Source organism: Adiantum capillus-veneris, chromosome 18 (assembly GCF_014529385.1).
Source record: "Adiantum capillus-veneris isolate H3 chromosome 18, ASM1452938v2, whole genome shotgun sequence".
NCBI lineage: Eukaryota > Viridiplantae > Streptophyta > Polypodiopsida > Polypodiales > Pteridaceae > Adiantum > Adiantum capillus-veneris.
The window spans coordinates 58,250,027-58,277,268 of NC_140948.1; the positions used below are offsets into that span (position 1 = coordinate 58,250,027).

A 27,242-nucleotide genomic window follows, 5' to 3' on the forward strand; every position below is an offset into this window, starting at 1 on the left:
CAGTTCAAGATGGAACTGTTTGTTTCAACACTTTGTCTATGAGTTGTTGGATAAAGTGGTATCAGAGCACCACTGAACTTCTCTTCTACAGAGAGTCCAATCCTATTTTCTACAACCACCATGGACACAACACCACCTCGTGATTTTGAGGAAGAGTATGAGTATGTGGAAGAGGAAGTTAAAGTCGAGGAAGAACAGGATGTCGAGAAAGAGGAACAAGCCCATGAGAAATAAGCATCTGGTGATGAAGGTGAGCTAAAAGGGGAAACCGAATCATCTTTTGATGTAGCCGAAACTCGGGGCCTAGAGCGGCGAGAGGAAGTGCATTCCCTTATGCAGCACCTACTCGAGTATTCTCAGGGTCCCCGCTATGCAAAGTATACGAAGGCACCACCTATGGATACAATTTCTCAGCAATGAAGGGGACTAGTTGACTGTAAGGTGCAGCGGAAGTGAATGTTGAAGTTTGCTCAAGATGAGTGCTCTGAAATGTGCTCAAGGGTTCCTTTTACTTACGGAAGGGAGAGCCTTCCGTTCCTTTAGTGAGAGAGTGCAAATGATCACAAACAAAGTGGTAAACACTCTGAATAAAGGTGTTGAGACTGAGAGAGAGAGAGAGAGAAAAATACGACACCAAAAAAGTTGTCAAACCCTCCTTCGAAGGCCCCACTCTCTATGGCAAGAGCGGTCTACTATTGATTGCACGATCGCTACAATGCAATGGACTTGCCGACGATGTCGACGACAATGAGGACGACGACGAGACGGGCTGAAAACTGAAAACGCCAAGGGCTGAAATCTGCAAATCTTGCATCTGCTGAATTCAGACTCTATGTCGGTGACGACGACTATGACGACAACGTGACGACCCGATGCGCTGAAAACGCAGATGCTGAAATCTGCGAATAGCGGGCTGAATCTGCAAATGATGGAGCTGATCTGACCGTGCGGCAAAGATCTGTTGCGGGGAGGTGAGGTCTGCGAGGTTTGGACTTGTTCTGCGGTGTCTATACGCTGAAAACTGAAAACGCTGAAGCTAGGGGTACTTCTGTTGCGGAGAATCTACAAAACGCTGGTGTAGGTCTACAAATGCAAAAACGCTAGGCTAGGTCTGCTGGTGTGCCTGTTCTACTTCTTGATGCAAAAACGTTAGGGCGTCTACAAAGATCTGCTGTCGCCAGGCTTTATCTACAACTGCAAAACGCTGGGCTGATCTGCAAATGCTGAAAACGCTGGTTCTTGGTGGCTGAAAACACTATGTCTTCTTGCCGGGGGGGGTCTTGCTGAGAAGGTGCTCTGTCGGACGCCTGGTCCCTGCTACCTCTTCTGCCAGAATACACTAGCGCTAGCTTTTCTTATATATTGGCTGGGGTAAGTTGCCCTACCCAGTTTCCCAACAAAAGTCACTTAATAATATTAAGCAAAAAATAGCTAAGATAGGAAAAATAGGTCTGTGCACTGTAAAAATGCTCCTGATGGGTTCTGACTGTAATCTGATGGTCATGTTGTGTGCAACCAAAGGATATGCATCTACTCTAAGTGTCTGGACATGCACGGCTTGCGAACAGACTCACGAAAGTTCCTAAGCTAGGCTAATTGAACTGAACCGAACCGAACCCTAGTCATGAAGTAGCTTGTCCACATGTACACAGGGTTTGATGTGCACGTGAAATTGACCCAAAGTCAAAGAACTAATAAAGTGAAGGCAAAGTCATCTAACACAAGGAAGGGATCCACTTTTTGAGGGAGAGATACAAAAGCAAGTTCAACAACTGTTGAAGAATGTGGGCATTGGCCGAGTACTCGCCATGAAGCATCACCTTTTCTGGGGGGTTTCGCCAAGAAATCTACTGTTTAGCCTTGCCAGCCAAAGCTATTCTTGGAGCATGTGCGGATACATATGGATCTTATGGTGCGGGTAGGGATACCTGTGCAACATGTGGTAGAGTGACAGGTGTTGATGGACCTGACAACTACAAGACGTTTGAACAAGAGATTTCGCAGTCTCGGAGAAGATTGCACAAGGCTATGCCACGCATATACAAAGATCGCTATGAATACCCTACCAAAGAGATGATTCACGTGGATGAGGACAAGATGCCTGTCACGAGGACGTGGCAGCCGTTAACTATGTCACGAGGACGTGGCAACTGCTAACCTTAGTTGTTGGTTTCTTTCCAATGATTTTTGTTTTATTTTTGGGACCCTCTTTTTAAAGTTGCAAATGGTCGAACATTGTATGGCCAATGTGAACGGTAGTTTCACCCGCAGACGGGAAGTTGGTCGGCACTGGAATTCGTACAGTAAGAGGATGTCTAAGCTCAGTCCAAGATCATGTAGGTTCCCCCGTCGCACTTAGCAAGTTGGTGGATACTATGAAGTAAACTCAATAAAGGCACAAAGTCAAGGTGGGGTCACCAAAAGAAAGTACCCAACAGTTGGGCCACATTGCATTTTTGGATGCAGTCCTAGGGGGCATTGATGGTCAGGTGACCAATGGGAGTCCAACGGAAGCATCCCCTAAAATTTAGGAAACTACTATTTTGGGCCATGAAATTTGTTCGCGTCATTAGCTTCAGAATGACAAGGTGAACATTTTATTACTCTGCTGCAAAGTCATCTAATGCACCAGTTGAGAGATTTTTAAGCGGGAAGCCCAATGCGGGGAAATTGCATGTATGAGTGCCAAGTGGCACTTTTTGGCCAATTTACCAAGTCTGAGAGAATAGAACTCGTAACTGACTTTTTGGAGCAGTGTTGGAGGCTGATAACTCTGATTTTCAACCATTTCTCTCCATTTTTTAGCTTCTCGTGACTTAACCTAGGACCATGGAGCTTTTCAGCATTGAAAGGCATCAGATGCGTGTTTACAGGGCTGTTTTGCTACGTTTTCAACGATACGTAGGTTTTGGCAACCATGAAAACCTTCCCCTTTTGGATCTATTTGTTCACAAATGCATTACAGGTCAAGTGCAAAAGAGGGGGCGCTCGATTTATTATGGGGGGATGCTTCATTGAGAACCTGTCACAAGTTAAGAGCTATGGAGTGCTTGCTTTCCTCTCTATGTATAGTGTGGTGCTAGGAGTGATGACCTGCACACTACACACTGCTCTCTCTCTCTCTCCCCTAAGTGCAGTTATGTGATGCCCCACAAGAGGGCTCTTCATTTGACTGATGTACAGTTGTGTCGTTTCATGCTTTTGTGCCGAGGCAAGAGCCTCGTTGAGCAGGAACAGAAGTAGCTAATTGCTACTCCAGAGCAGGCACTGGTGAAGGTCATAACCTCACCAAACAGGTGCGTTTTCAGCCTTGTGTACGCGCTGTTTTTGGACTGTTTTGCAGCCGCAATGACGCTAGAAGCATTGGGAACCGTGCCCCACTGTTAGACGACAGTTTGGGGGCTGTTTAGGGCTGAAAACATATGAAAAACCAGCAAATACAGCGTGCTGAATTTACTGTTTTTGGGCAAGAATCAAAGGGTTTATGCCTGTAGAAGCGAGTTCCAACATGGGAATTGGTTTTGGGCTAGTTTTGGGGCTGTTATGCTACCGAAATTTTGCCAAAACAAGTGGTATCTAGCGGGATACAACTAAAGGATTCCAAGGACTCTTCTTTGTAATTTACCCTCCTAAAGAATAATGAAATACCGAAAGGAGCGCCAATTGTGGGGCCTACAGGTTGTCGGCGTACGCTCGAAGCATTCTAGCTTCTCACCCGTGTGTGTGCTTAAGTGTTAATTCCCGTCTCGCAGGTTCCTCTTGCAAAGTACTCTCTCTCTCTCTCTCTCTCTCTCTCTCTCTCTCTCTCTCTCTCTCTCTCTCTCTCTCTCTCTGTGTGTGTCTAAAGTAAAGTAAAGAATCTCGGGTGAAAGCCAAAGCCTACCGCCCCACAGGCCGGTTTCATGCCTCCAAATTTTGGGACATCATTTGGGTCAACGAGCAACTTTCTCACAAGGCCAACGATGTGCGATCATTTGGCGCTATGAAGGCACCAAAGGACTATAAAGGAGGGTAGAGTTTGAAGTTTGACACTTTTTCTACGCCTCAAGATGCAAGCAAAGCTTTGGCTTTAATACAACAATTTGATGCGGCATTTTACGGAGGCAACTTTACAAAGGCTTCCAAAAGCGCGCTTGAGGAGGAGGCCGACTTGCCTATTTCGGTCTGCTTCCTAGGCCCAAGGCGAGAGTACCTCCCTCTTCTCCCCAGGATTGGTTCCATGTTCGGGACAGCCCTAGAGTCTTTGCGCACTGCAGCTTCAGTTGTGGCCAAGGCCGCAGGTTTACCTACTGTGCGGGTTCTTATTTGAGACACACACTCCCTCCCAAAGATGATACTACTGCCTTCGATGAGTGGAGGTTGGATGAGACAGAGTGTGATGTATTCGGGTCTCCCGAATCAGTGTTTCATTTGCAGATAGATGGGCCATTTAGCAAAGGCATGTCCTCCCGGGAGATCTCGACCCACAACGCATGCACAGCCTCCCAAGGCTGAGCATGCCTAGCAACCAGATACACAGGAGGCACAGGCTGGTACCTCGATAGAGACCAACGATCAGATAGCTGACAGTTGGCAGCAGGTGCCTGGCCGACGCCGACACGGACGGGCTCGCCCAGTGGCCGACCTCCTGCAGCTCGGCAGCACTAGGTTCCGACAGGGAACCGTTTTGACCCCCTTCAACAGGACCCGCCTGAGGAGGCCCCATCCACTTCAGATCCTCCGCCTCCACCTCCTCCTCCCTGAGACACCTCCTCCCCCTCCTCCACCTTTACCCCTGTCTCCCGCCCCTCCTCTCTCCCCGATGGGGCCCACAGCCTCATCTCCCAACCCCTCTCTCACTCCTCCTCAAATGCAAGGGACTGGACACGCGTCTGCTGCGAGGTGGTCTCTTGGTAATGCTTTCGCTACGAGCCGTGTGGCTCGGAAGGGACAGCCCCATCTGAGACCGCCTTTTCTAGTTAGGACTTCTCCTATTGCAACAGTCCCTAGAGGTTTGACTAGCTTTGACATTCGCAGACGTTGGGACTTCTTCAACTATAGCTTCACACGATTCCTAGGTGACTCTTCTCCTAACCTGGAGGAGGCTTGCTTTCGAGTCCATGTCCTCTTTCTTGCAGCTCGAGGCATTGAGGCTTTGGATACAGCGGTGGGTTTTTCCTTCCCGCTGTGCGGCAGGGATCCTACAGAGTGGACCCTGCACACAATTCTTGATTGGCTCTAGATCCAAGCTACTGAGTTCTCACACGGAGGACTTAGGGGTACCAGATCTGATACAGACACTTTGGCCTCTAGCCAAGTTCAACGTGACGCCATCGGATGCGGCGGGTTGCAAGCACATTGTGGTGCATTTGTTTGCCGACACTCAGAGCCCTCCTTGCTATGTATTTGTACATGAGGATTCTTGGACAAAGGATGTAGCCCTACGGGTTGCACGCTCGGCTTGGGCCTGGGTGGGACAATCACTCTAGACGCGCTTGTCTAGAGGTCGTTCGGATGCAAATTACTCCCCATCCAAACCGGCCTCAAAGATAGCGAGATTGGCTGTTGTTTGCAGCATTTGTTTTCTCTCACTGACCTCGTGAGGATCATCTCATGGAATGTGCATGGATTAGGAGGACCCCAGTTTCAACGTCAGAGGGGTCGGTTGCGTCAAGAGCATCAGAGGCACCTCTTGACCGACTTTATCTCAGGAGCCTGTATCTCAAGAAGGCACTCAAACAAACAAAAGAAAAGAGATGCCCATAGAAGATACACCTACTACTAAAGAGCACGGAGAGCAAAATACTACGAAGACCACTCATGATATCAAGGAGCAAGAGCAACAAGAAATGGCGGGCACTTCTCGACCGACTTTATCTTAGCCACCTAGCCTACAAGACATTGAGGAGTATGCTCAGCTTGCTGATCACATAGTCAAAGAGATGAAGGCTGCAATGTATGCCAAGGAAGAGAGAGTAAAGCACATTGAGTCTACCAACAAAGACCTCACTATACAGATAGAAGTAGCAAATGCCTTGCCTTGTGGGTGGTGAGATTGATATTCTTACGCTACAAGAGCATCGTCTGGGTGAGAGCCACATTAGACAATGTGGTCAGATTTTGCGTGGTCGCTATGAGACGTTTAGTCAGCTGTATTTGGACCTGGAGGCATCCAGAGAAAGGTATGTATGACTATTGGGGATTCTTTACAGGAGGCCAATGTGGGCAGAGGTATTTTTGTACAAGGCAGAGCTCACTGGATTACTATGCAGGTTCAGGGTTGCCTCATGCGTTTCCTGAAAATTTATGTGCCCAATGTGGCAAGTGCACGGGCAAAGTTCTGGTCTCAGGTTATGGCTTTGCCACATGCAAAGCAGTTGTGTGTTGGGGGGGACTTACAGATTGTTAGAGGACCCCTCTGACCTGATTGGAGTGCACGAGACTGAGCTGGCAGCTTGGGAGCGGCTATGTATGACTATAAGGGTTTCTGATGTTTGGTAGCATTCAGGCCCCCAAACAGCTTGGCTTTCTCTCGCTCTGATCGTAGGGTTGGAGGAGTGAATCTAACTAGGATGGATCGCTTCTACGCCAGTGACCGCATTTGTGACATGGGGGGATCTGTTTGCATCCTTGCAGGGACTACTTTTTTTTACCATGCGCCTCTGATTCTCACTGTGACAGACAGACAGAGGAGGGGGGGGTAATGCTACGCATCCCAGAGCGGATCTTGCTGGATCCCGAGCTTCGAGAGAGACTGGAGTTTCTTTGGACTGAGAGTCTGGACACGTAGGACACCCCTATTGGTAGAGTGGCCTCTGGACTAGCAGAGCTTAGTCGCTTCTTCCTTCAAGAGTCTGCAACTCGCTTGTTGGCTGCAGCTAGGGAGGATGAGAAGCGTCTTCGACGGGGCATTGTTTCCTTACAAAGGATGCAAGAGCAGCATCCAAACAGTCCATGGTTAGAGGAGCAGATGCAGCAGGCTAGGCAGGAGTTGACTCACATTGAGGAACGGCGCCATGAGTTTCCCTTCCACCAACAATGGACCCAAGTGGGTGATCGGGTTAATAGGGAGTTTTTTGAGACAGTGGGGCCACGCCATGCGCACACTAGTGTTAGCCAGTTGAGGAGACCTGATGGATCCGTTGCTTCCGAGCCTGAGGATATGCGTGCAATTGCTGTTGAATTCTACCACGTTTTGTTGTCAAAGCTGAACCTCAATCAGAGCACCAAGAGGCATGCATGGAGCAGATTTGGGCACAGATCCTTGCCTTGATACCGAGGAGATAAAACAGAGACTTGAGCTTCCCCTCCAGCTTGAGGAGCTCCATGAGGCCCTCAAAGCACTCCCCCGTGGTAGTTGTCCAAGGTAGGATGGTTTGACCCCCAGTTTTTTCTTGGAGTACTAGCACTTGCTTGGTTCAGACCTGTGCAGCGCATTTCACTATGTTTTGCACACTGGCGAGATGCCTGACAGCATGAGTGAGGGTTTGATCTACTTGATTCCCAAGGAGGGTGGCTCCTTGGATGAGATTCAGCAGTGGCGACCCATTACCATCCTCACCTCATCCTACAAAATTCTAGCAAAGGCTCTGAGCTTGAGGATTCAACCACTTCTAGAGAGCATCATTCATGGGACTCAGACAAGTTTAGTCAAGGAGCGTAGTATCCTTGACAACATCTTCACTTTTTGGGAGGGGTGATACTCCTTCTCGACTTTGAGAAGGCTTACGATAGAGTTGATTGGGACTTCCTAGAGGGCACTCTACGCAGGATGGGTTTCACAGATGCTTCGATCAGAGGTGTGTCAACTCTCTACAAGCGTGCGCACAGTGAGGTGCTCTTGGCAGGGGGACGAGGGGAGCGCTTCCTGCTCACGCGTTCGGTCAGACAGGGCTGCCGTGTTGCCCCCTTTCTCACTATGTTCTATGATGAGGCGATGAGCAGATTCTTAACTTCCCAACAGGTTGGCCTACGTGGTCTTGAGCTCCCCATTAGGGCAGAGGAGCTTCTTGATGCTGAGTTTGCCGACGACTCAGCCTTCTACTTGGAGGGCCATGAGGCCAATCTACACAGGTGTGAGCAGGCTCTCGAGGTGTTTTGTTGTGCATCAGGCGCACTGATCAACGAAAGAAAGACACTTGCTTTTTGGGCTGGCAATGCTCCTACACCTGCTTGGTCGCCAGGTGAGGGTTTCAGATGGATTCCCCCAAGGACTGCAGTTCGCTACTTGGGTTGTCAGGTTGGCCAAGACTTGTCTCTTGAGCAAACTGCCCCGCTCCTCTTGTCCATCAGGAGGAAGTTGCTACATTGGAGTTCGGCACGGCTCTCTTTGGCAGGCAAAGTTGTAGTGACCAACTAGGTGTTGTTGGCTACTATGTGGTACATTACATCTTGTTGGATTTTCTCGAGGTGTTTTGTTGTGCATCAGGCACACTGATCAACTGAAGAAAGATAGTTGCTTTTTGGGCTGGCAGTGCTCCTACACCTGCTTGGTCACCAAGTGAGGGTTTCAGATGGATGAGTGGAAAGAAAGCACTACATAGCTCTTAACATGTGACAGTTCTTGCAAAATGAGCCTCCCAGCTTAAAAATCAGCGCTAGCTCTTCATGCATGAGGAAAGCGCATTAAAATGCACCACTTGGCACGATTACACGCATTTTCCCGTTTCGGGGTTCTCGGGTACATAGTGGCCTCTCGGCAGCCTGTGCAGCTTGCGACCATCCTTTGGAGAGTCAGCGTCACTGTCTGTAGGACTGCCCCATGCCACAGCACGTTTGGCTTCGGGTTCTTCGGCTGATGCCAACCCTCTCCACAGAGCGACAGTACATTTGGGGTGCAACTGCTTGGTCCACCCTCACGAGCCCTGCGCTACAGTCTGAGCTATCATCCACCAGCAAGATGATAGTGATCCAGGGGTCGACCTACACTCCAGCCTACTACAGAGCTTAACCCCAGGAGTGGTGCAATGAGAGAGAGATGTGTTGGGAGCTCGTTTGTGGCCTGACACTCTGGTTCATTTGGCGGACCCGTTGCTTCCGCATCTTCGAGGCTCGCCCTGTCCCACAAGCAAAGACTTCTTGATTTTTGGTTGGAGTTGATCCATAATCTCAGGGGTCAGTTTGAGAGACTTCAAGGCAGCTCCGACCGCATGCGGGAGCGCAGAGAGGCGTTCCTGCGACTCTGGCACCCTGGGCCGTTCTTCACCATGGTCCAGGGTGAGCCCAGATGGCACTACTGCCCACCTGTGTGGCTTCTCTCCTCCCATCTCTTGATTTAGCCCTCATTGTACATATGTTGTTTTTCATTGGGAGAGTCTCCCCTTATGGTTGATGTAGCCCTCTCTAGTAGAAGTGGTTGTCGCCCTATGGACAGTTTTATTAATTAATGGAAGGATCTTTTTCTCTGGAAAAAAAAAAGAGATTGTTTGCTTCTCTATGGTTGACAACAAAATACGAAGCGAAGATTCTTACAACTCAGAACCACTTGAGGATAACCGGAGACGAAACTCTTCTGACCTACATTAGTTGTGATGTATTAATTGTACTAGTGCAGCTCTGATTTTGTATTTTCCTGCAAAAGCTGGTCAATTGCATGTCTGCATAAAGTCCGTGTCTACTAAATCTTGGTTTGTTATCTGTTTTGCAGGAGTTATCGCGGGTGATCACACTCCTTTTAAAGGGGACAGCTGGATGAGCAGACTTGAGTCTGAGCTCCAAGGCACACGAAACATGGCACGAAATACAGTGCGAATTGCAACATGATTTGTGGGCCGTACGGTTTGGACACTGCTGACATGGCAGTGCTAGCATGGCAGAGGACACAAGAGCTTTTTGGACCAATTGTTGAAAGGGTTTGACTTTCAAGGCATGGCTCTCTTGGGCTATTGTATCTGTGAAGATCAATTAAAAAGGAAGTACTGCAAGAGGTGCCTATCTTAGGTGCCACCACATTTAAGTGGAAACTCCGTCCCACTTGTGTCTTGTCTCCAGTTTTCAGTTCTCTTTTCAGTTCCAGTACTTGCTATTTCAGTTTAGTTCGTTGTGCAGTTGTCTGTTTCACCACCTTGTAGGTGACTTGCAGTTTACAAAGCCAATATGTTCATAGTCAAGCCATGCAGTTGAAACCATGCTGACATCTATGCATACCAACATCTGGAGTCTCTATAACAAACACCCCAAGTCTAGAATCTGGCACGACACACGAGAGAGAAATCACTTTAAAAATACTTCACTTAATTCACAGTTCACTTGAGTCGACATGGCCCAGCGTAGTTCCGTGCCCAGAGAGATTGGCCCCAAAGACTAGCGCCCCCTTTCAGTATTTCTTTTTGTATTAATGCTAGCAAAGTACACTTGCCCGCTGCTCTCTCTGCTCACCGGCTCGTCGCACTTGTGAGCTAGAGAGAGCCTAGGAGACTTATTTAAAGACCCTTGGCCATGGGAAAAGCAATACATGAAAAGCTTCCAAACTCAAAAGCACTTTGCTCCAAAAGCTAGCGCCAAAACAACCAACACAATTTGCAGAATTCCGTACGGCCTACCACGTCAGCACAACCAGCGCTTTTTCCGGAAATCCGAACAGCCAACCACGTCAACACTTCAATACAACTTGCGGATTTCCGTACAGTAGACCGCCAGCCAATCTTTTAATTCTAGTATCCCTAGGGCCTTGTCGACAGGTGCCCTATAAGTTCAGACAACTTATGGACATGCCACGTCATCAATTTGTGACATACCCCCCTCTTGAAAGAGTTGTAATTGCCCTCGATTACACCTGCAAAACAGACAAAGGCCATAAACCAGTTCAGTAGACACTGACTCTTAAGTACTGACGCACTAGACAAACACAAATCTAGCACTTGCACAAAGACAACTCAGTCAGTGCACATTCACATCATATCAATCACATAAAAATTGATTCCAGATCTAAGACCATGATTCCTGGCAACGTATTTAGCAATCGTATCTATGACCATCCCGGACTTCACTGATGTCAAATTTAGCTAATTCTTATTGCGATCATGTCTATAGATTCTCAAGACCGAAATGCTACAGTCATTTCGTCTTTCAATCATGCACTCAAACAAAATCACATGAGAGAGTACACATCAATCAGTTTCAAGTTCGGAAATTCCCATTTTCAGTTTCCTTATTCATAAAGCATACAACAGAATATTGTCACGGCACTATCCCTGAAATCTAAAGGGAAATCAGTGACTTTATTCCATCCAGGTAATCTGTGACAAAGGAGCGGAGTGACTCCCCTCTCGTGCAGTCCCGTCTGCACCAGATTCAACCCTGCTAATATGCGAGATCTTTCGGAATAGACCAAGGTTGTTTCAACACATACGTACAGATCTGATCAGCACCGTACGGTTGTACTGTGTGCATTCATACGGAACGGGTCCATCCGTACAAGGCAAATTTTTTTAAAAGAAAATTTAGAAGAGAAGGCCACCAAATTGTAGCAAGAGAGTTTTCAAACCATTCCGTACACTTTTGGGCACACAAACAGAGAGTTGTTGCCTTTTCTCTTGTTTTCTCTCTAAAAGCTCTTGCCTTCTCTCTTGTTTTGTATTGACTAGAAAGTTTAGTAAATTGTGGTTTTTTGGCAAGAGTATGTATTTTTACGTGCATAAAAATATTTATTGTACAAAACACCATACACTACGTACAGAACAGCCACGTACAGTACGTTTAGAACCACCTTGGAATAGACACAGCTAAGCCGAAAGCCTCAAGGTAAAGTTCCAAAATCTGACGAGTATCTGCTAGGTCCTCCTCCTCCATCCACTTCGCATCCAATGCCGGATAGTTCTTGAATTTGACTAAGAACCACCAAATTACTTTACCTTTCACTTTATGGGCAAGTATCTGGTCCGGAACGAGTATCTCCTCGCTCTTTTCCACTTCACGTTGCTCGTTAAGCTCCCTGTCAACTGACACCTCACCCTTAAAGGGTTTCAAGAGACTCACATGGAAAGCATTGTGAATCTTCCAAGTGTGTGGCAACTTGAGTGTGAAGGATATATCATTTATCTTTTCTTGAATCTAGAAAGGGCCATAATACCTCATGCTAAGCTTTGGAAAAAGCGGCTCCTTTCCCTTTCTTTTCCTTGGGCGTGCCTTCTCAAAACATAAGAGCACCCAATCATCTTCCTTCAACTTCAAGTCGCGTCTATGTCTATCTATTGCCTTCTTGTGCCCTGTTTGAGACTTCTCTAGAGCCTCGCAAACCTTGGCAAAAGCAGTGTCCAAATCCCTCGTTTACTAATCTGCTTCAAAAATCTTGTCCATGGTGCTTAGAAATGGACGGACCTTCTTAGCACCTTCGATTACCTCAAATGGTGCCTTCCACGTTGAAGAGTGAACCGTGTTATTGTAGGCAAATTCCACCAAAGGCAAATATCTTTCCCATTGAGTCTTCTAATCGGAGATGTAAGACTTCAATAAATCCAAAACCATTGAATTGGCTATCTCAGATTGCCCATCTGTCTGTGGGTGGAATGATGATGAGAACTGCAACAGCGTGCCAATGTTCTCCCAAATTGCCCTCCAAAACAAACTCGTGAATCAGGGATCACAGTCCGAGACTATGGTCTCAGGCATGCCATGTAACCGAAAATCTGAGCAATGAACAGTCTTGCTAAATGATCAGGCTTGACCGTTTTCTTTATTGGAATAAAGTGAGCTTGCTTGCTAGATCTGTCAATCACAGTCCAAATGCCATCGTGCCCACTTTGATTCTTGGGGAGGTCAAAAATGAAAACCATAGCAATGTTTTCCCAGGGGCGAGTGAGAATGGGTAAAGGCTGTAGAAGTCCCTGTGCCTTATGCCAATCAAACTTGACCTTTTGGCATAAAACAACTGCGGACAAAGTCATCCACATCCTTTTTAAGCCTCGGCCAATAGAGGTAACGCTCCACACCCTACAAGGTGGTATCTATGCCGCGGTGGGTGTGGTGTCCGTTGTCTCTATCTTTCTCTGTAATCAAGCTCTAGTGTAACTACACCCATCATGATACCAGCCACTTTGGGGCATAGTGCCAATATTATGTCTCGCTGTACCAGTAGCTGTAGCTGCAGCTGCATGAATAGCGAATGTGAGCTAGAGTGTAAGCTCTGTCAAAGATGCATGGGGATCCACCCCTGCTAGCAATCTAAAGATCTCAATAGTGTAGACATTACACATCTCCCTGGAGAACAGATATATAGGATAAGAACGTCTTTTGCTGGCTATCCATGGGCACGAATAGAGAGAATGGAGACACAAACAGAGAGAGAACGCAAAACAATAACCAAAAAAAAAGCACAAATGCTGGATACAACCGTGGCAAGAGGATGATGAAAAAGTGGACCACCCTAAGAGTGCTCCGGCTGGCTTGGTGTATGACAGATGGCATGTCAACGTGAAGGCTAGGTCCATATCTAGCAAAACTGAGGCAGGCTGGGCAGACCTAGGAAAACACCAAGACGCTCGTAGTACAGCCCACACCATGACAAATGAAATACTGAAAAATGGGGCAAAATAGACAGGAGAAAAATTGGAGAAAACTTTCACAAGATATCAAAAGAAAACATCCAAACAATCTGACGATGACCAAGGAGCCCAAGTAAATTAGCCAATAAATGACCAAGTCACCAGATTACAAATTCTTTTGGCTGTGAGCACCGATAAGCAATGCAGAGATGAAGGAAAGGTAGAGGATAGAGAAGGAAACCCCCCAAAGATGCTCCCTGAACACCAAGGAGCCCAAGTAAATGAGTCTCCATGGTAATGATGTGGTAGCCAATAAATGAACAAGTCACAGCCATTAGAAAATTCTATTGGCTATGAGCATCGGGTAAGCAACACAGAGATAAGGAGAGGTGGATGATAGAGAAGAGAACCACCCCCCCCCCCCCCCCCCCCCCCTTCTTCCGGCCCCTTCAAGATACATCATACTCCCCAGCCACAATCCTGAGCAAAAGACAGAAGGACTGCTGATAATGTGGCAAGCAGCACATCAAAGTCAAAATCGTTGTGAAATTGAAGGTAAAGATCCCTACAAGTGATTTTGCATGCTCTCCACCAAAAATCTGACCTTGAAAAAAGGCACAAAACAGTCTATGTCCATAAAAATTACTGCACCTTTTGAAATTACTCCATAGACCAATCAAGCAGTTCAGAGAATCTAGATACCCGCTGACAATGTGAAAGCCCATCAAGAAGAGGTTGAGAAAGAAGCAAACAAGGTAGCAGTTGATAGCATCAGAGTTTGACAACATCCAACCAGTAATTCACAGCCATATGCCATCAAGAGTTTGTGTTTGATGCCAATGTAATAGTACCCCTTGTTTTACCTTGTGAAACGTTAGTCAAAGCAAACTTTTCAATAGAAAGACCTCATAGCACCGTTTGGAAGCTATAAAATGACAACATAGCACAGCTTGAAAGCCACCACAACTGTCCTCCTAGTGGCATCTGCATACCAGAGTCCACATAGATCAGGCGTGAGGACTCACAATAACAATTATCCTAGTGCCACATAGATCAGGGGTGAGGACTCACAAAAACTGTCCTCTTAGTGTCATGTGCATACAGAAGTCCAAATAGTTCAGGTGTAAGTACTGGTCAAGTGCAAGGACAGAGAGCTTAGGACTCGAACGCATGTAGATTGGGAAGCTGAGCTTAGGGTAAGCTGCCAGGAACTTTCAACATAAAAAAGAATGCGAGAAATTGTTTTCTTAGGCTACATATGCTCCCGGGACTAGGATATATGCAGATTGGCAAGTTGAGCTAAGGACAATCAACTAGACAAGCACCTAGGTACTTTCATTACCAGAAGAAATGGACAAAATGTATAAAGTAGTTTGCTAGGCTAATATGCTTTTGGATTGGCTACGACAGTTGAGGCAGCAACATCATCAATTTTTCCACCAACTTTTAAGCCAGAAAGAGCGCCTGGGTGGGAAAGGTGGTGGTGGTGGTTGAGAAAAGAAGGGGGAAGGGAAGGAAAAAGAGGAAGGGGGGGCGGGGGGGGTGTTGGGGGTGTGTGTGAACATGGTTATGCAGAATCCACCTTATGCATATGTACCAACAAAATATGGAGATGTATAAGTTCAAAACCATTAGCTGCGGATGCTTTGCCATTTACATCTTCACTTTCTAGAGCCTATGATTTTCCATTATCAACAATTCTTGAATAAAAGTTTACTTAAAAGAAAAATTGAACCGTCTATTTTCCAACAATCTTCAGCACATGAGCAAACAGCTTTCCCCAAAAGAAAAAACAAGTTATACCTATTGCGTCAAATGAAGTTTTCAGAGAGTCTAGTTCTGAGGTAAGCTCCATTATCTTCCTCTCTTGATTTTCATAATTTTCTAGGAGTTCAGCTTTAACCTGCATAGGCAATAGATTCTTTACGAGTTTTGCAAATCTCCGGAAATAAATTCGCTTCAAGAGAAAACCTCAAGTGCTTAACCATCATCAGCAACCACAAGTCGAAACTGTGCTTGACAAAGTTTTTAAGGGAATGTTCACAACTATATAAACCTCATAGACTCGTGGCCAGGATCGAAAAGGCAATATAACCATCAGTCCCCCTCATGGTCATACTGAATACTCTGACATCCCCACTATCATCAATGGTGCCAAATTGCACGTGTTGTATGCAGTGAAATGATGGCAAGCTTTTTGAAGAGAAAGAACCAAGGTTATATTAATGTCCTTGTGACGCCAAAGCTGACCAATAGGATATATCAAATACATCCATGTGGATACATTCTACTTTGGGGTGTGCCATAAAAGCACACCAAAAGAAAATGTAGCTCAAAAAGAAAAAAACACTCTCTTAAGCCTCTTTAAAATGAAATGAGTGACATTTACAAAGGTTTTCACAATCCTCATAAATAAGAGGATATAGAAATCATGATGCTACAAAAGGGTTCTCCGAGCTCATCATTTCAATGGAGTGAAAATTTGCCTTATGGAAGCTTGTCCTCCTCTATGAATGCTCACTTTCTACTCTTCCTGAATCCTGTCTTCTGGACTTCTCCTTTTCTTTTTTAAAGAGCTGTAATCGGTGTACACAGACCTCGAGGGATGCTCATGCGAGCCGATCACCAAGAGTAGGTTCATGGCCATAAGAAAATCCATTGTGGGAACTACATCCATCAAGGGGGCCTTTATGAGGAGCACAACAAGAAACATTGAGATGGTGCGTAAATTTAAATTTCAGCGACACCCGAAATGTTTCAGGGCCGAAACATTCACCCTCAAAACACAGTATTTCACCACAACATGTTTAGGTCTAATTTTAGAGACTTCTTATTATGCGACTTTAACAAAAAACGTTGATTCTCCCCAACGGCCACACCGAATGGCTTAATCTGAATAATTTAACTTGATTGCTTATAAGACTTTTTTGGAATGCTAGCAAAAGGTTAAACCATGTGAAAATTGACCCACTGAAAACAAGGAGCTTACAAAAGTGCAAGTCCCATATTCGTGTTTGCCTATGGTGCACCCATCTGCAAAAAGCCTTATGTGTATCAACACTTCCATCTGCCAACAACTCTTTCTACGGTTGCATATGAAAGTAGTCTGTGCAAAAAAGGATGCCGTAACACAACTCTTCCCTATGCGTGCATGTGAAAGCCTGTGGCACTGTGCCATCTCTCTTTTCAAATGCAATGACCTACGTATGCACCAACATATTATGCATCCTGAAAGCAAGTCCTACGATTGGAGGCATCAACGTGGGAAAGCCAATTCACTATGAGATTTTGAGCAAGGGTTTGTAGGAGCATGGGTAATGCTCTTATGGACATGTATGCCTCTTCCCCAAGCAGCACGTGTCCTAGAGAAGCTTTTTTCTCATGATGTCGTCTCTGGAATGCATTATTTGCAAGTTATGCTTAAGAGGCGCAAGACCAATAGACTCCGGAATGCCTCGAACAAATACAGCACGGCTTAATCTATGTATGTATCCTAAAAGCTTGTGTGGTAATGGAAGCCATTCACAAGGTACAACTGATCCATGCATTGGGGCCTCAATGGAGTCTTCATGGGCCCTCTTATTTGGAAGTTTAGTAAAATACTTAATTCTTAATCTCACTTTGACCAAGCCCAAAGAAATAGGCTTGAAAATACTTATTTTCATTTTTACAAAATGAACCAAGAAGTGAGGAAATGATTGCATTCAAGCTCATGGGGAAGGAATGTAGCCTTAACTACCTAAGAGATACTTTTAAGCTGTGATAGATCTCCCACATTCTCCCAAATCATATCTTTCTCTTTATTCCCCCCCTACTCTTCACATTTTCATCCATTTTTCCAACTTTTCAAGGGCCTGTAGATCTACATTCTCTCCTACCCTCTCTCTAAAATGCCCTACACTAGTTCTATATGGAAAAGTGCTTCATTTTCTCTCTCTATAAGCCATAGCTAGCATATGTGCACCATTTTCATCTCCGTCTCCATTTCCACCCTCTCTCTCTATCCACCACCACTCTCTCTCTCTCTACAAGCCATAGGTATGAGATCTGCACCAATTTCATCTCCATCTCCATTCCCACCTTCTCTCTCTCTCTACCCACCACCATTATCTCTCTCTACAAGCCATAGGTATAAGATCTGAACCATCTCCATCTCCATTCCCACCCTCCAGTATCTATCCACCACCATTCTCTCTCTTTACAAGCCATACCTATGAGATCTACACCATCTTCATCTCCATTTTTCCACCACCTTGCTTGCCCCCTATCTCCATCTCCATGTTCTAAGCTCAAGAAGCCAAAGAACATCATTCTCCCTAATCTCCTTCTCCACCTGCATACCCTTCCATCCATAGAGCTTTTCTCTTGCCATTCCTACAAAAGCCATTGCAAGATATCACAAACAAGCCATCCAAGTTCCATTTGCATGTAGATTTGGATGCGGAGTATGCTACATTACACAACAAGCGTATTACCCTTCCACATGACCAGCTTCGAATGATTGGAGCCAAGCCATCGAATATGGACAGAGGGGAATCTCTATCCACCCGACCCTACCTCTAGTGCTCCTCCACCCTTTCCTAACGTTACTAGTTTTGTGAAGTTTTTCGATGATGGGCTCAATGGTTTGCTCAGATATCGTAAACGATTGTATGTCCTCTACTTAGAACAGTTTGCAAGGACAAAGGAAGTGCAACGGGCATTTGACCAACTTATAACCTCTTCCGGTGAGGAGAACAAAAGGATGACTCAAAGAATCGACATTCTCATGGAGGAATGGTTGTACAAAGAAGGAAACTTGAAGAGCGTGACCACACAATTGATCGAGTTGCAGACAACTATGTTCGCCTCCGATCCTCCACTTGCAACCTTCGCCATCGTGTGGACCACCTCACACACCTTTCCATTGGCTTTCATGCAAAGCAAAGAAAGCGCAAAGTGGTGGAACTTCTCTCCAAGAACGGAGGGGCACGCAAAAGGCGAATCCGTATAGCAAGGTAAACAATGCTCTTATTGATTGAATGTTAAAGCATTATGTACTTTTTTTGTAGATCACTGACAACGTATTATGTGGTGGTAGGGAATGTGCTGAAGCAATGTTAGGGTGCATGGAGAGAAAGACAAGGTATAAGCTTTGCTGTTGCAGCATCTCATCCACAAAAGGAATATTATCAAGATGATAACTAATCCATCTAATGAAAGGCTGCAAAAATCTTTGCGAGCACATTTCTTGCAAGAGGTACAACACCTTGTCACTCCAAGGGAGATACTCAACGTGTGTGATTGTGCAGATATTAGCCGAAGAGGATACAGAGCCATATACTACTCGGTCACTTTAGCATTCAAGCAAAGGGTATTGTGAGGTCCTTGCTACCAACTTCATCCAAAAGGCAAGAAAATCAATGAATCAAAACATTGTGACCAGGTTCGGTGGTTTTAAGTGCGTCCAAGACACGATGCCATTGTTTTCCACGAGGTTGGTCCATTACAACAAGTTCGATAACCTGTTCATTGAGGTGGAGGCACTTCAACGGGCAATGATCCAATTTTATGACCTCACCCTCGAGCACACAGATAAAAAAGCAATCTTTGTTCTCAAACTCAATGAATGTCAAGTGGTCAAAGGCCAATGGGTGGAGCACGTCAGTTTGACGCTCATGAGTAGGGCTCTGAAGGGAAAGGCGCTACAATGTGAGGAAGAAATAGAGCAGGTTGTGGAAAAGCGCCAACCAAAGTGGAAGCAAGAATATTATTGTACAATCAGAGAAGAATATATGGTGGCTAGCAGCACGAAACCTCCAATATGAGAACCATGACAACTTGAGCTGGTTCTTCTCATGATCAAGGATCCAAGAGATTGTACATCGTCAAAGGAATGGGCAACAACTTCACGTTCCAAGGGTAGGGATGTTTGATATTGAATGGCATTTAGGAAGGGACATGAAAACGCTCAAATGTAGGTTAGGATGCAAACATAGAGCAAATACTCTTTTGCCTTGCCCTTTTTGTTGTCATCCAAAGATGCCGTGGACACTACAAGTGCTAGCAAAAAACCTAAAGGTGGCAGAGGCCGGAAGCAGACAGATGAAAAAAAGGAAGTGAAAGCGAGGCACCAAAAATCAAACTATCTGCGGAATGGTTCAATGGCATACTAAGTTGTGACACCAAAACCTCCTTGTTATGACAAGGAAGACTCAGATTGGAGCCCAATTCTTGACATTCCACTTCATCGAGTACATGTGTGTACTCTACATGCACACTTAAGAATTCTAAACAAACTAATCATGCTCCATGTGGGGGGAAATACACATTACACACTACATGGTGAGTCATGGATGCATTACAGTAATTAATATATGCTCGAGTAGCACCTTATATCTTTGTCTAATTGCAGCATGTATTGTTTGCGCATGGGCCTTATTTTTTGGATGAGTACAACTCTCTTGCATTGTGGAGCAACCAAGGAATGGAAAGGTCACACTACTAGGAAGAGGCGGCCTATTTAAAAAATACGCGGCATGGTGGTGGCACCATTCGGAGCAATACTTTGCACGAGATGTTCAATCGGTTCTACAAAGCGCTAACCGGGGAAAAAGAACAAAAAGCCCATAGCAACTTGTCTCTTAGGCAAAAAAATGTGAAAGAAGTGAGTGAACATTGAAAAGAAGCGTACCTTGTGCCAAATGCACAAGAGGGAATGCAAGAATCGCTAATGGGTCGCGTGCGGTGTGGTTCCAAGTGGGCCCCTAACAACTAAATGTATATAGTGCTATTTATGGAAATTTTTGAAAAAGGGATTTTTTTAGTAAAGTTTGTCGCAATATAAGTTTAAAGTCAAACTTTAAAGTCATTTTAAAAGTCTCATTTCCTAGAGGCCTCTCTCTCTCTCTCTCTCTCTCTCTCTCTCATGCACACCCTCGTATCATCATGGTCCTTGGTCCCATCGTAGATCGGGCGCAACAAGACAACCCTCCCATCATAGATCAAGAGCAACACGGCACTCCTCCCATCATGGCTCAGGAGCAAGAAAGTGAAGGGGGATCCAGGAATCCCCCCATCACCAATGAGGACCAACAAGGCAAAGAAGGAGAGGGCCCTCCTCCCATCGTGGTTTAAGAGCAACAAAGCGGAGAGGGAGGCGGAAATCCTTCCATTGTCACTGAGGGCTCTCCTCCCATCGTTGTTCACAAGCAAGAGGGCGGAGTGGGCGCCAACAATCCGCCCATGGTCACTAAGTGCTCTCCTCCGATTGTTGTTCACGAGCAAGAAGGTGGAGAGGGCGCGGGTAATCCCCCCATCACCACTGAGGAGCAACAAGGCAGAGAAGGAGCCCTCCTATCTTCACCGAGGAGCAACAATAGAGAGAGGGACAAGGCCCTACTCCTATCATGGATAATTACATCAACTTAGATTACTTCTTCGACGATCTCGGGCCACTACCTACCGCGCACCGTACTCCTTTTTTGGATACACATCAAGAGTAGAGGGATGAGGAGACTAAAATAATGCATCAACTAGAAGAGCAAGAGGCAAGAAGAGGACAAGAGAGTTCAGCAAGAGCAAGAACATCAAGCCGCAGCTCAAAGATTGCAAGAAGAGGAAGAGTGAAGGCTATAAGAAGAGAGAAGCAACAAAGCAGCCCAAGATGCATGGTCGAAGAGCAAGAACAGATAACAAAGGGAAGAAAAACACTTTGTGGCAATGGCGGCAAGGAGGAACACACATTTGCTTGCTCAAGGATACAGCCAAGAGCAAATCAATCATTGTTGACACTCTTGCAACAGTCGCATATGAGAGGAGGAGGAGAGATGAAGGTTTAGGGCAGGTGGGAGAATTCTCGCAAGAAGAGATCCATGAGATCCTCTCTGTCACAAGACGGGCACCACATGCCAATAGAAAAGAACAGACTTTTAGCACTTCAATAACAACTAACTGAAAGAGAGAGATGACACGTGACACGGAGTGGCGGAATTCCACCCCAGAGAGTATTGGCCCCAAACCTTGGCGCCCCTTTCGTTATTTCTTCATATTTCATCAAGACAGTACAAGCAAGTACTCCAAACTCTACACCTTCTCCAAGAAGCATGCCAGAGAATGAGCCCTAACCTCATATTAAAAGGCCCTTGGCCTAAAAAGCAATTTACAATAAAAAGCCTTCAAACTTAAAAGCATATGGTCCAAAAGCAAAGCCAAAAAGCTGTCAACGTAAATCACGGAAATCCGTACAACCTGCCACGTCATCAGCCAAAGCAAAACGCGGAAATCCGTACAACCTACCACGTCATGTCAACGCAATTTTCTGAATTCTGCCACGTCATCAGTTTGTGTGTGTGTGTGTGTGTGTGTGTGTGTGTGTGTGTGTGTGTGTGTGTGTGTGTGTGCGTGCGCGTGCAGGTCCTGCTTTATTTTAATCCTTTATGTCACTTGGGGCCCCATCGGACGGGGTCCCCATAAGTTGGTAGGACTTCTTCTGTTACTTGTTCTTCTTAGGGTTTAGGCCCCTCGGCCAACATCTGTAAGTTGGCTCCTTTCTTCAAGGCTTTGACACGTCAGCAGTTTGTTACATCTCCCCTTCTTGAAAGAGAGTAATCGTCCGCAATTACAGCATATCTGCAAAACAACTCAAGTCAGCTCAAAAAAAAATTCCGAGGGACAATCAGTTTGCTCTTTTTATTAAGGAGTTAGCTTCTCCTTTCTGCTCTTTTGATCAAGGAGTTAGCTTCTCCTTTCGGCTGTTTTGATCAAGGAGTTAGCTTCTCCTTTCTGCTCTTTTGATCAAGGAGTTAGCTTCTCCTTTTGTCCAGATCGGAACTCTTGATATTCCAGCGTAGTAAAATTAGCCATCACACCCAGACCGTACTTATCTTCCACGGGTGTCTTGATGCACTAAAAAACTACATACCCAAGCAATCTCATCCAATTAGGAATATTCAATAATTGGCACATCACAATGCAACACAAATGCTCACAGATGCATGTTACAAGACATAGAAACATAAAGTCGCCGATGAACATCCCTCCCGCATAGCCTAACAAGGTCCGGGCAGACTCCCTCATCACTCCTCCCGCATAACCTAACAAGGTCCGAGCCGGGAGATATTCAACGACTCCCTCATCACTCCTCCCGCATAACCTAAAAAGGTTCGGGCCGGGAGATATAGAGGCCTTTTACAACGAAACGCCCCCCAGACAGCAGCCTGCGTCGTTTGGAGGTGATGAGAGTAATCACTACTCAGACTTCTTAATACTCCTCCCGCATAACCATCCAGGTCCGGGGGCCGGGAGTCACAACAACAATAGTCCCCCCGTAAATAACCACAAGGGTCCGGGCCATGAGTTTTTTTTTTTTTCTAAAGCACTTTTCAATCATTCAATACTCCTCCCGCAAATAACCACAAGGGTTCGGGCCATCAGTATGAACAAGCATTCTCAAACATAATTTCTCACTACTCCACCCGGGAGTAAAATCACCGATCATTGAAACCAGTAATAGAACCAGAGTCAAACAATTCAAGTCTGCATTAAAACAAGTTCAAATCAGATACCATCCATTTCAAACAGAATCACCAAACAAGTTCTCAAACAGATTTCAAACTTAAAAAGCAATCTCGACATCAGCCGAGCTCAAAAAGTCAACCGACTTTCCATCCTGAAACCTCCACCAAAAATTAGGGTTAGGTTTCCCTCCCCCCCCCCTCCCCCCCCCCCCCCATAAGGTCGTAGCCAAGCACAACATGGTCCATAAGCTCTTGGACAAATAGTGTTCTTTGGCGACGATGGTAGTCCCAAGATAGCAATCGCACCGGACCTCCAAGGTCATCTGCTCGTGAAGAGACATCTACTGAGAGATGTCGAGAAATTTCAAGTTATAATCTGCTAGGGTTTCCATGGCAAGCATTTCAGGATACCCCACTCTACCAGGAGTTGCACTCCGAAGGAAGATGTCAGAAACCATATAACTTCGGGAAAATTTTTCTTGAAAGCTTGCCAAGTACTTGGAGTATGCTGCTTGGTAGCTGTAGACATCAACATCTGCATGGCACTACTTCTGAGAAAAAAACAATGACTTGAAATAAATATGGATCCTTCTCTTGCAAGTGATCTTAATTGGCTTATGCCCTGTAAGACATGAGCGGTGAAGACGTGAGCGCGTCCGATGCGCGATGAAGTAAAGGTGGGAGTGGCTAATAAGTCCAGGTTGGAGGGCGAAGATACCTCGAATAAATTCCAAATGTCGTTGGTTTGCTCTGTCTGCTCTTTTGTGGGACCGGTATGCTTTCAAAAAAGCATACGCCTGATGCTCTGATACCACTGTCACAAGACGGGCACCACGTGCCAATAGAAAAGAACAGACTGAACAGACTTTTAGCACTTCAATAACAACTAACTGAAAGAGAGAGACGACACGCGCCACGGAGTGGGGGAATTCCACCCCAGAGAGTATTGGCCCCAAACCTTGGCGCCCCTTTCGGTATTTCTTTATATTTCATCAAGACAGTACAAGCCGGTACTCGAGACTCTGCACCTTCTCCAAAGAAGCATGCCAGAGAATGAGCTCTAACCTCATATTTAAAGTCCCTTGGCTTAATAAGCAATTTACAGTAAAAAGCCTTCAAACTTTAAAGCATCTGGTCCAAAAGCAAAGCCAAAAAGCTACCAACGTAAATCACGAAAATTTGTACAACCTGCCACATCATCAGCCAGCGTAAAACACGGAAATCCGTATAGCCTGCCACGTCATCATGTCAGCGCAATTTTCGGAATTCTGCCACGTCATCAGTTTGTGTGTGTGTGTGTGTGTGTGTGTGTGTGTGTGTGCAGGTCCTACTTTATTTTAATCCTTTATGTCACTTGGGGCCCCATCAGACAGGTCCGCATAAGTTGGTAGGACTTCTTCTCTTACTTGTTCTTCTTAGGGTTTAGGCCCCTCAGCCAACATCTATAAGTTGGCTCCATTCTTCAGAGCTTTGACACGTCAGCAATTTGTTACACTCTCAAAAGGACCCAAGCATGAAGCTCAATTTAGAGCCAATTTAGAGAAGAGAGAAGAGCGTCGAATGTGGCTAGAGGAAGAGCGTCCAAAGCAATAGGAGGAGGAGAAAAGACAAAAGGCTCTAGTGCAATCAGCGGAAGGATCAAGACCAAAATTCTCTCCACGCAAGAAGGCATGCGCCAAGCGTAAGAAGCTGGTGGATACGGAGGCAAAAAGACCAGCTAATGAACGCCGAACAAAGCTCAGGACAGAACCCCCTCCTTGGGCAAATAGACAGCCACCACCATCGCCAAAGAGATGTCAAGAAATTTCAAGTTGTAATCTGCTAGGGTTTCTCTGGCAAGCATTTCACGATACCCCACTCTGCTAGAAGCTGCGCTCCAAACTTCAAAGGAAGATGTCTGAAGGCATGTGACTTCGGGCAAAAAAATTCTTGAAAGCTTGTCTTGGAGTGTGCAGCTTGGTAGCTATAGACATCCACCACTTGACGGCACTGCCTCTGAGAAAAGCGACGGCTTGAAAAAATATTTGATCCTTCTCTTGCAAGTGATCTTGAATTCATTATGGGCCCCATAACACAAAGTGATGAAAACGGGAGCACGCCCGATGCATGATGCACTAAGGGTGGGAGTGGCTAATAAGTCAGGGGTCAGGACGCGAAGATTCTTTAATAAAAATTTGGAAGCGCCATCTCGCTATGTCTACGCTTTGGTAGGACCGGTATGCTTTTAGAAAAGCACACGCCTGAAGCTTTGATACCACTATCACGGGGACAGGGCACCACGTGCCAACGGAAAAGAACAGACTGAACAACTTTAAGCACTTCATAGAACAATTGAAGTGAAACAGAGACACGACACACGAGACGAGGAGTGGCGGAGTTCCACCCCAAGAGCGAGCACTGGCCCCAAACGTTGGCACCCCTTTCGGTATTTCTTTATATTGCTTGAACTCAGTACAACGCCGGTACTCCATCCTCTACACCTCCACGCGGTGAGCCCTTGGCTCATATTTAAAGGCCCTTGGCCATGAAAAGCGATTCCATCAAAAGCTTCAAGTTCTAAAAGCACTTGGTCCCAAAAACTGGTGTGAAAAGCTATCAGCTTGAACTACGAAAATCCGTACACCTGCCACGTTAGCAAACAGCAGCGCAAAACGCGGAAGTGCCACGTGAGCACGTCAGCGAAAATTCCGGTATGTTCGTACAATGCCACGTCATCACCTTTTAAAGCGTGTGTGTGTGTGTGCCGGCTTTACTTCTAGTGACTTGGGCCCCCATCGGACGGGATCCCATAAGTTAATGGAAATTGCTTTGGCCGCTCGGCAAGACTTTGCAACTTGGTAAAACTTCTTTTGCTGCTTCTACTTCTTCTACTACTTCTAGGGTTTAGGCCCCTCGACCAAGATCTACAAGTTGACTCCGTTCTTCAGTGGCTTGACACGTCAGCAATTTGTGACATAGAGATACAGTACCATTTTGTCTGTGAGAAGACCAAGGATGGCTCTATTCAACTAGAGTATATTCCGACGTTAGATAACCCTGCTGATATCTTCACCAAACCTCTTCCATAGGCGACATTATCCTCTCATGCCAGCTCCCTTGGACTTGTTTCCCATTCGAGAGCTGAGAGGGGGTGTTAAAGTTCACTTCTCCGATGGTTGCTCCAGTATCTCCCTAGAGCAAATTAGGGAGTGAGGCCTGTTTTTTGGCTGTGCTCCGTCGTATCTAAGATAGATGTACCTTTTCTCGGTGATACACTCCATGGTGATGCCCACCAGGTAGGCTAGCATGAGGCGGGACCTCTATACCTACGGTTTCCCGGAGTGAGTCTCTCGTGTTCTGCACTTATATTACTGCGTTGCATGTCACTTTCAACAAGTTTACACATTCATTAGCATTTTAGGCCTTTTTATCACGATCATGGGGTTTTTGCTAAGTAGGGCAAATGAGTTATTTCCCTAAATCTGCAAACCCTGCCCCCCCCCCCCCCCCCCCCCCCAATCAAAGTCGACGATGCTGAACCGTAGAGAAATGGGGAGAATACACGAGAGAGAGAGAGAGAGAGAGAGAGAGAGAGAGAGAGAGAGAGAGAGAGAGAGAGAGAGAGAGATTGCTGAACCAACCAACCTTGCCAATGAATTGATACTGATACAATGGGGGCTAGATGTGCTTATATAGCCACCTCAGTAAATTGCCCTACCCAAACTTTGACAAATAAGTGAAATAAATACCTAAAAGCCAAAATAAATATTGGGATCACATTGGGCACTTCACTTGAGATGCCATAACTTTAACACCCTCCCTGCAGCTCATAGTGGACATCAATAGTGAGACCAAGTCGATGAGGAAGCTACCATGGACACCCCAATAGCTGTACACTCCACTAGATGCACCTCGGATTTGCTACCCTCAACTTTGTTCCTTAGAAGAATGCTATCTTGAGCGTCGATTGCCTTTTAGAAAATTGAGTTGTAGACCACACTACGTCCAAAAATCCCCATTCATGAATTGTGAACACATCACGTCCAAAATACTCCTAGATAAAGAATTTTTGAATATATCTTGTCCATAATCCAGCCAACAACAATGGATTGGTGCACTCATCCATAGTGTTTTAGATACGTCTGATTAGTTCCTTGCGAGATGCATGTGCCTTGAACTCCGACCCACGGGTTCAAACACCGGTAACTTGAAGTCCAACACAAGGGTCCAAATTAATTCTAAGAAGCATTGTTTGCCCCTCTCTGCCACTCACAAGCCTCTCTATGGCTAAGCTAGTGGTGGCAAC

General features: G+C 45.8%; 1 protein-coding gene across 8 annotated transcripts in view; it reads right to left on the reverse strand.

Annotated features, from left to right (window-relative positions):
• Window positions 1–27,242, reverse strand: part of MAD1 (mitotic checkpoint family protein) — a 157,664-nt gene that overhangs the window by 127,691 nt on the left and 2,731 nt on the right. For all 8 annotated transcript variants that reach the window (XR_015185111.1, XR_015185110.1, XR_015185109.1 and 5 more), the window contains exon 2: window positions 15,264–15,363. Coding sequence is in view for 3 of the 8 variants with exons in the window: in XM_086488696.1 (XP_086344822.1) it covers window positions 15,264–15,363 (100 nt within the window). In the remaining 5 variants the exon portion in view is untranslated. The remainder of the gene's footprint in view (window positions 1–15,263; window positions 15,364–27,242) is intronic.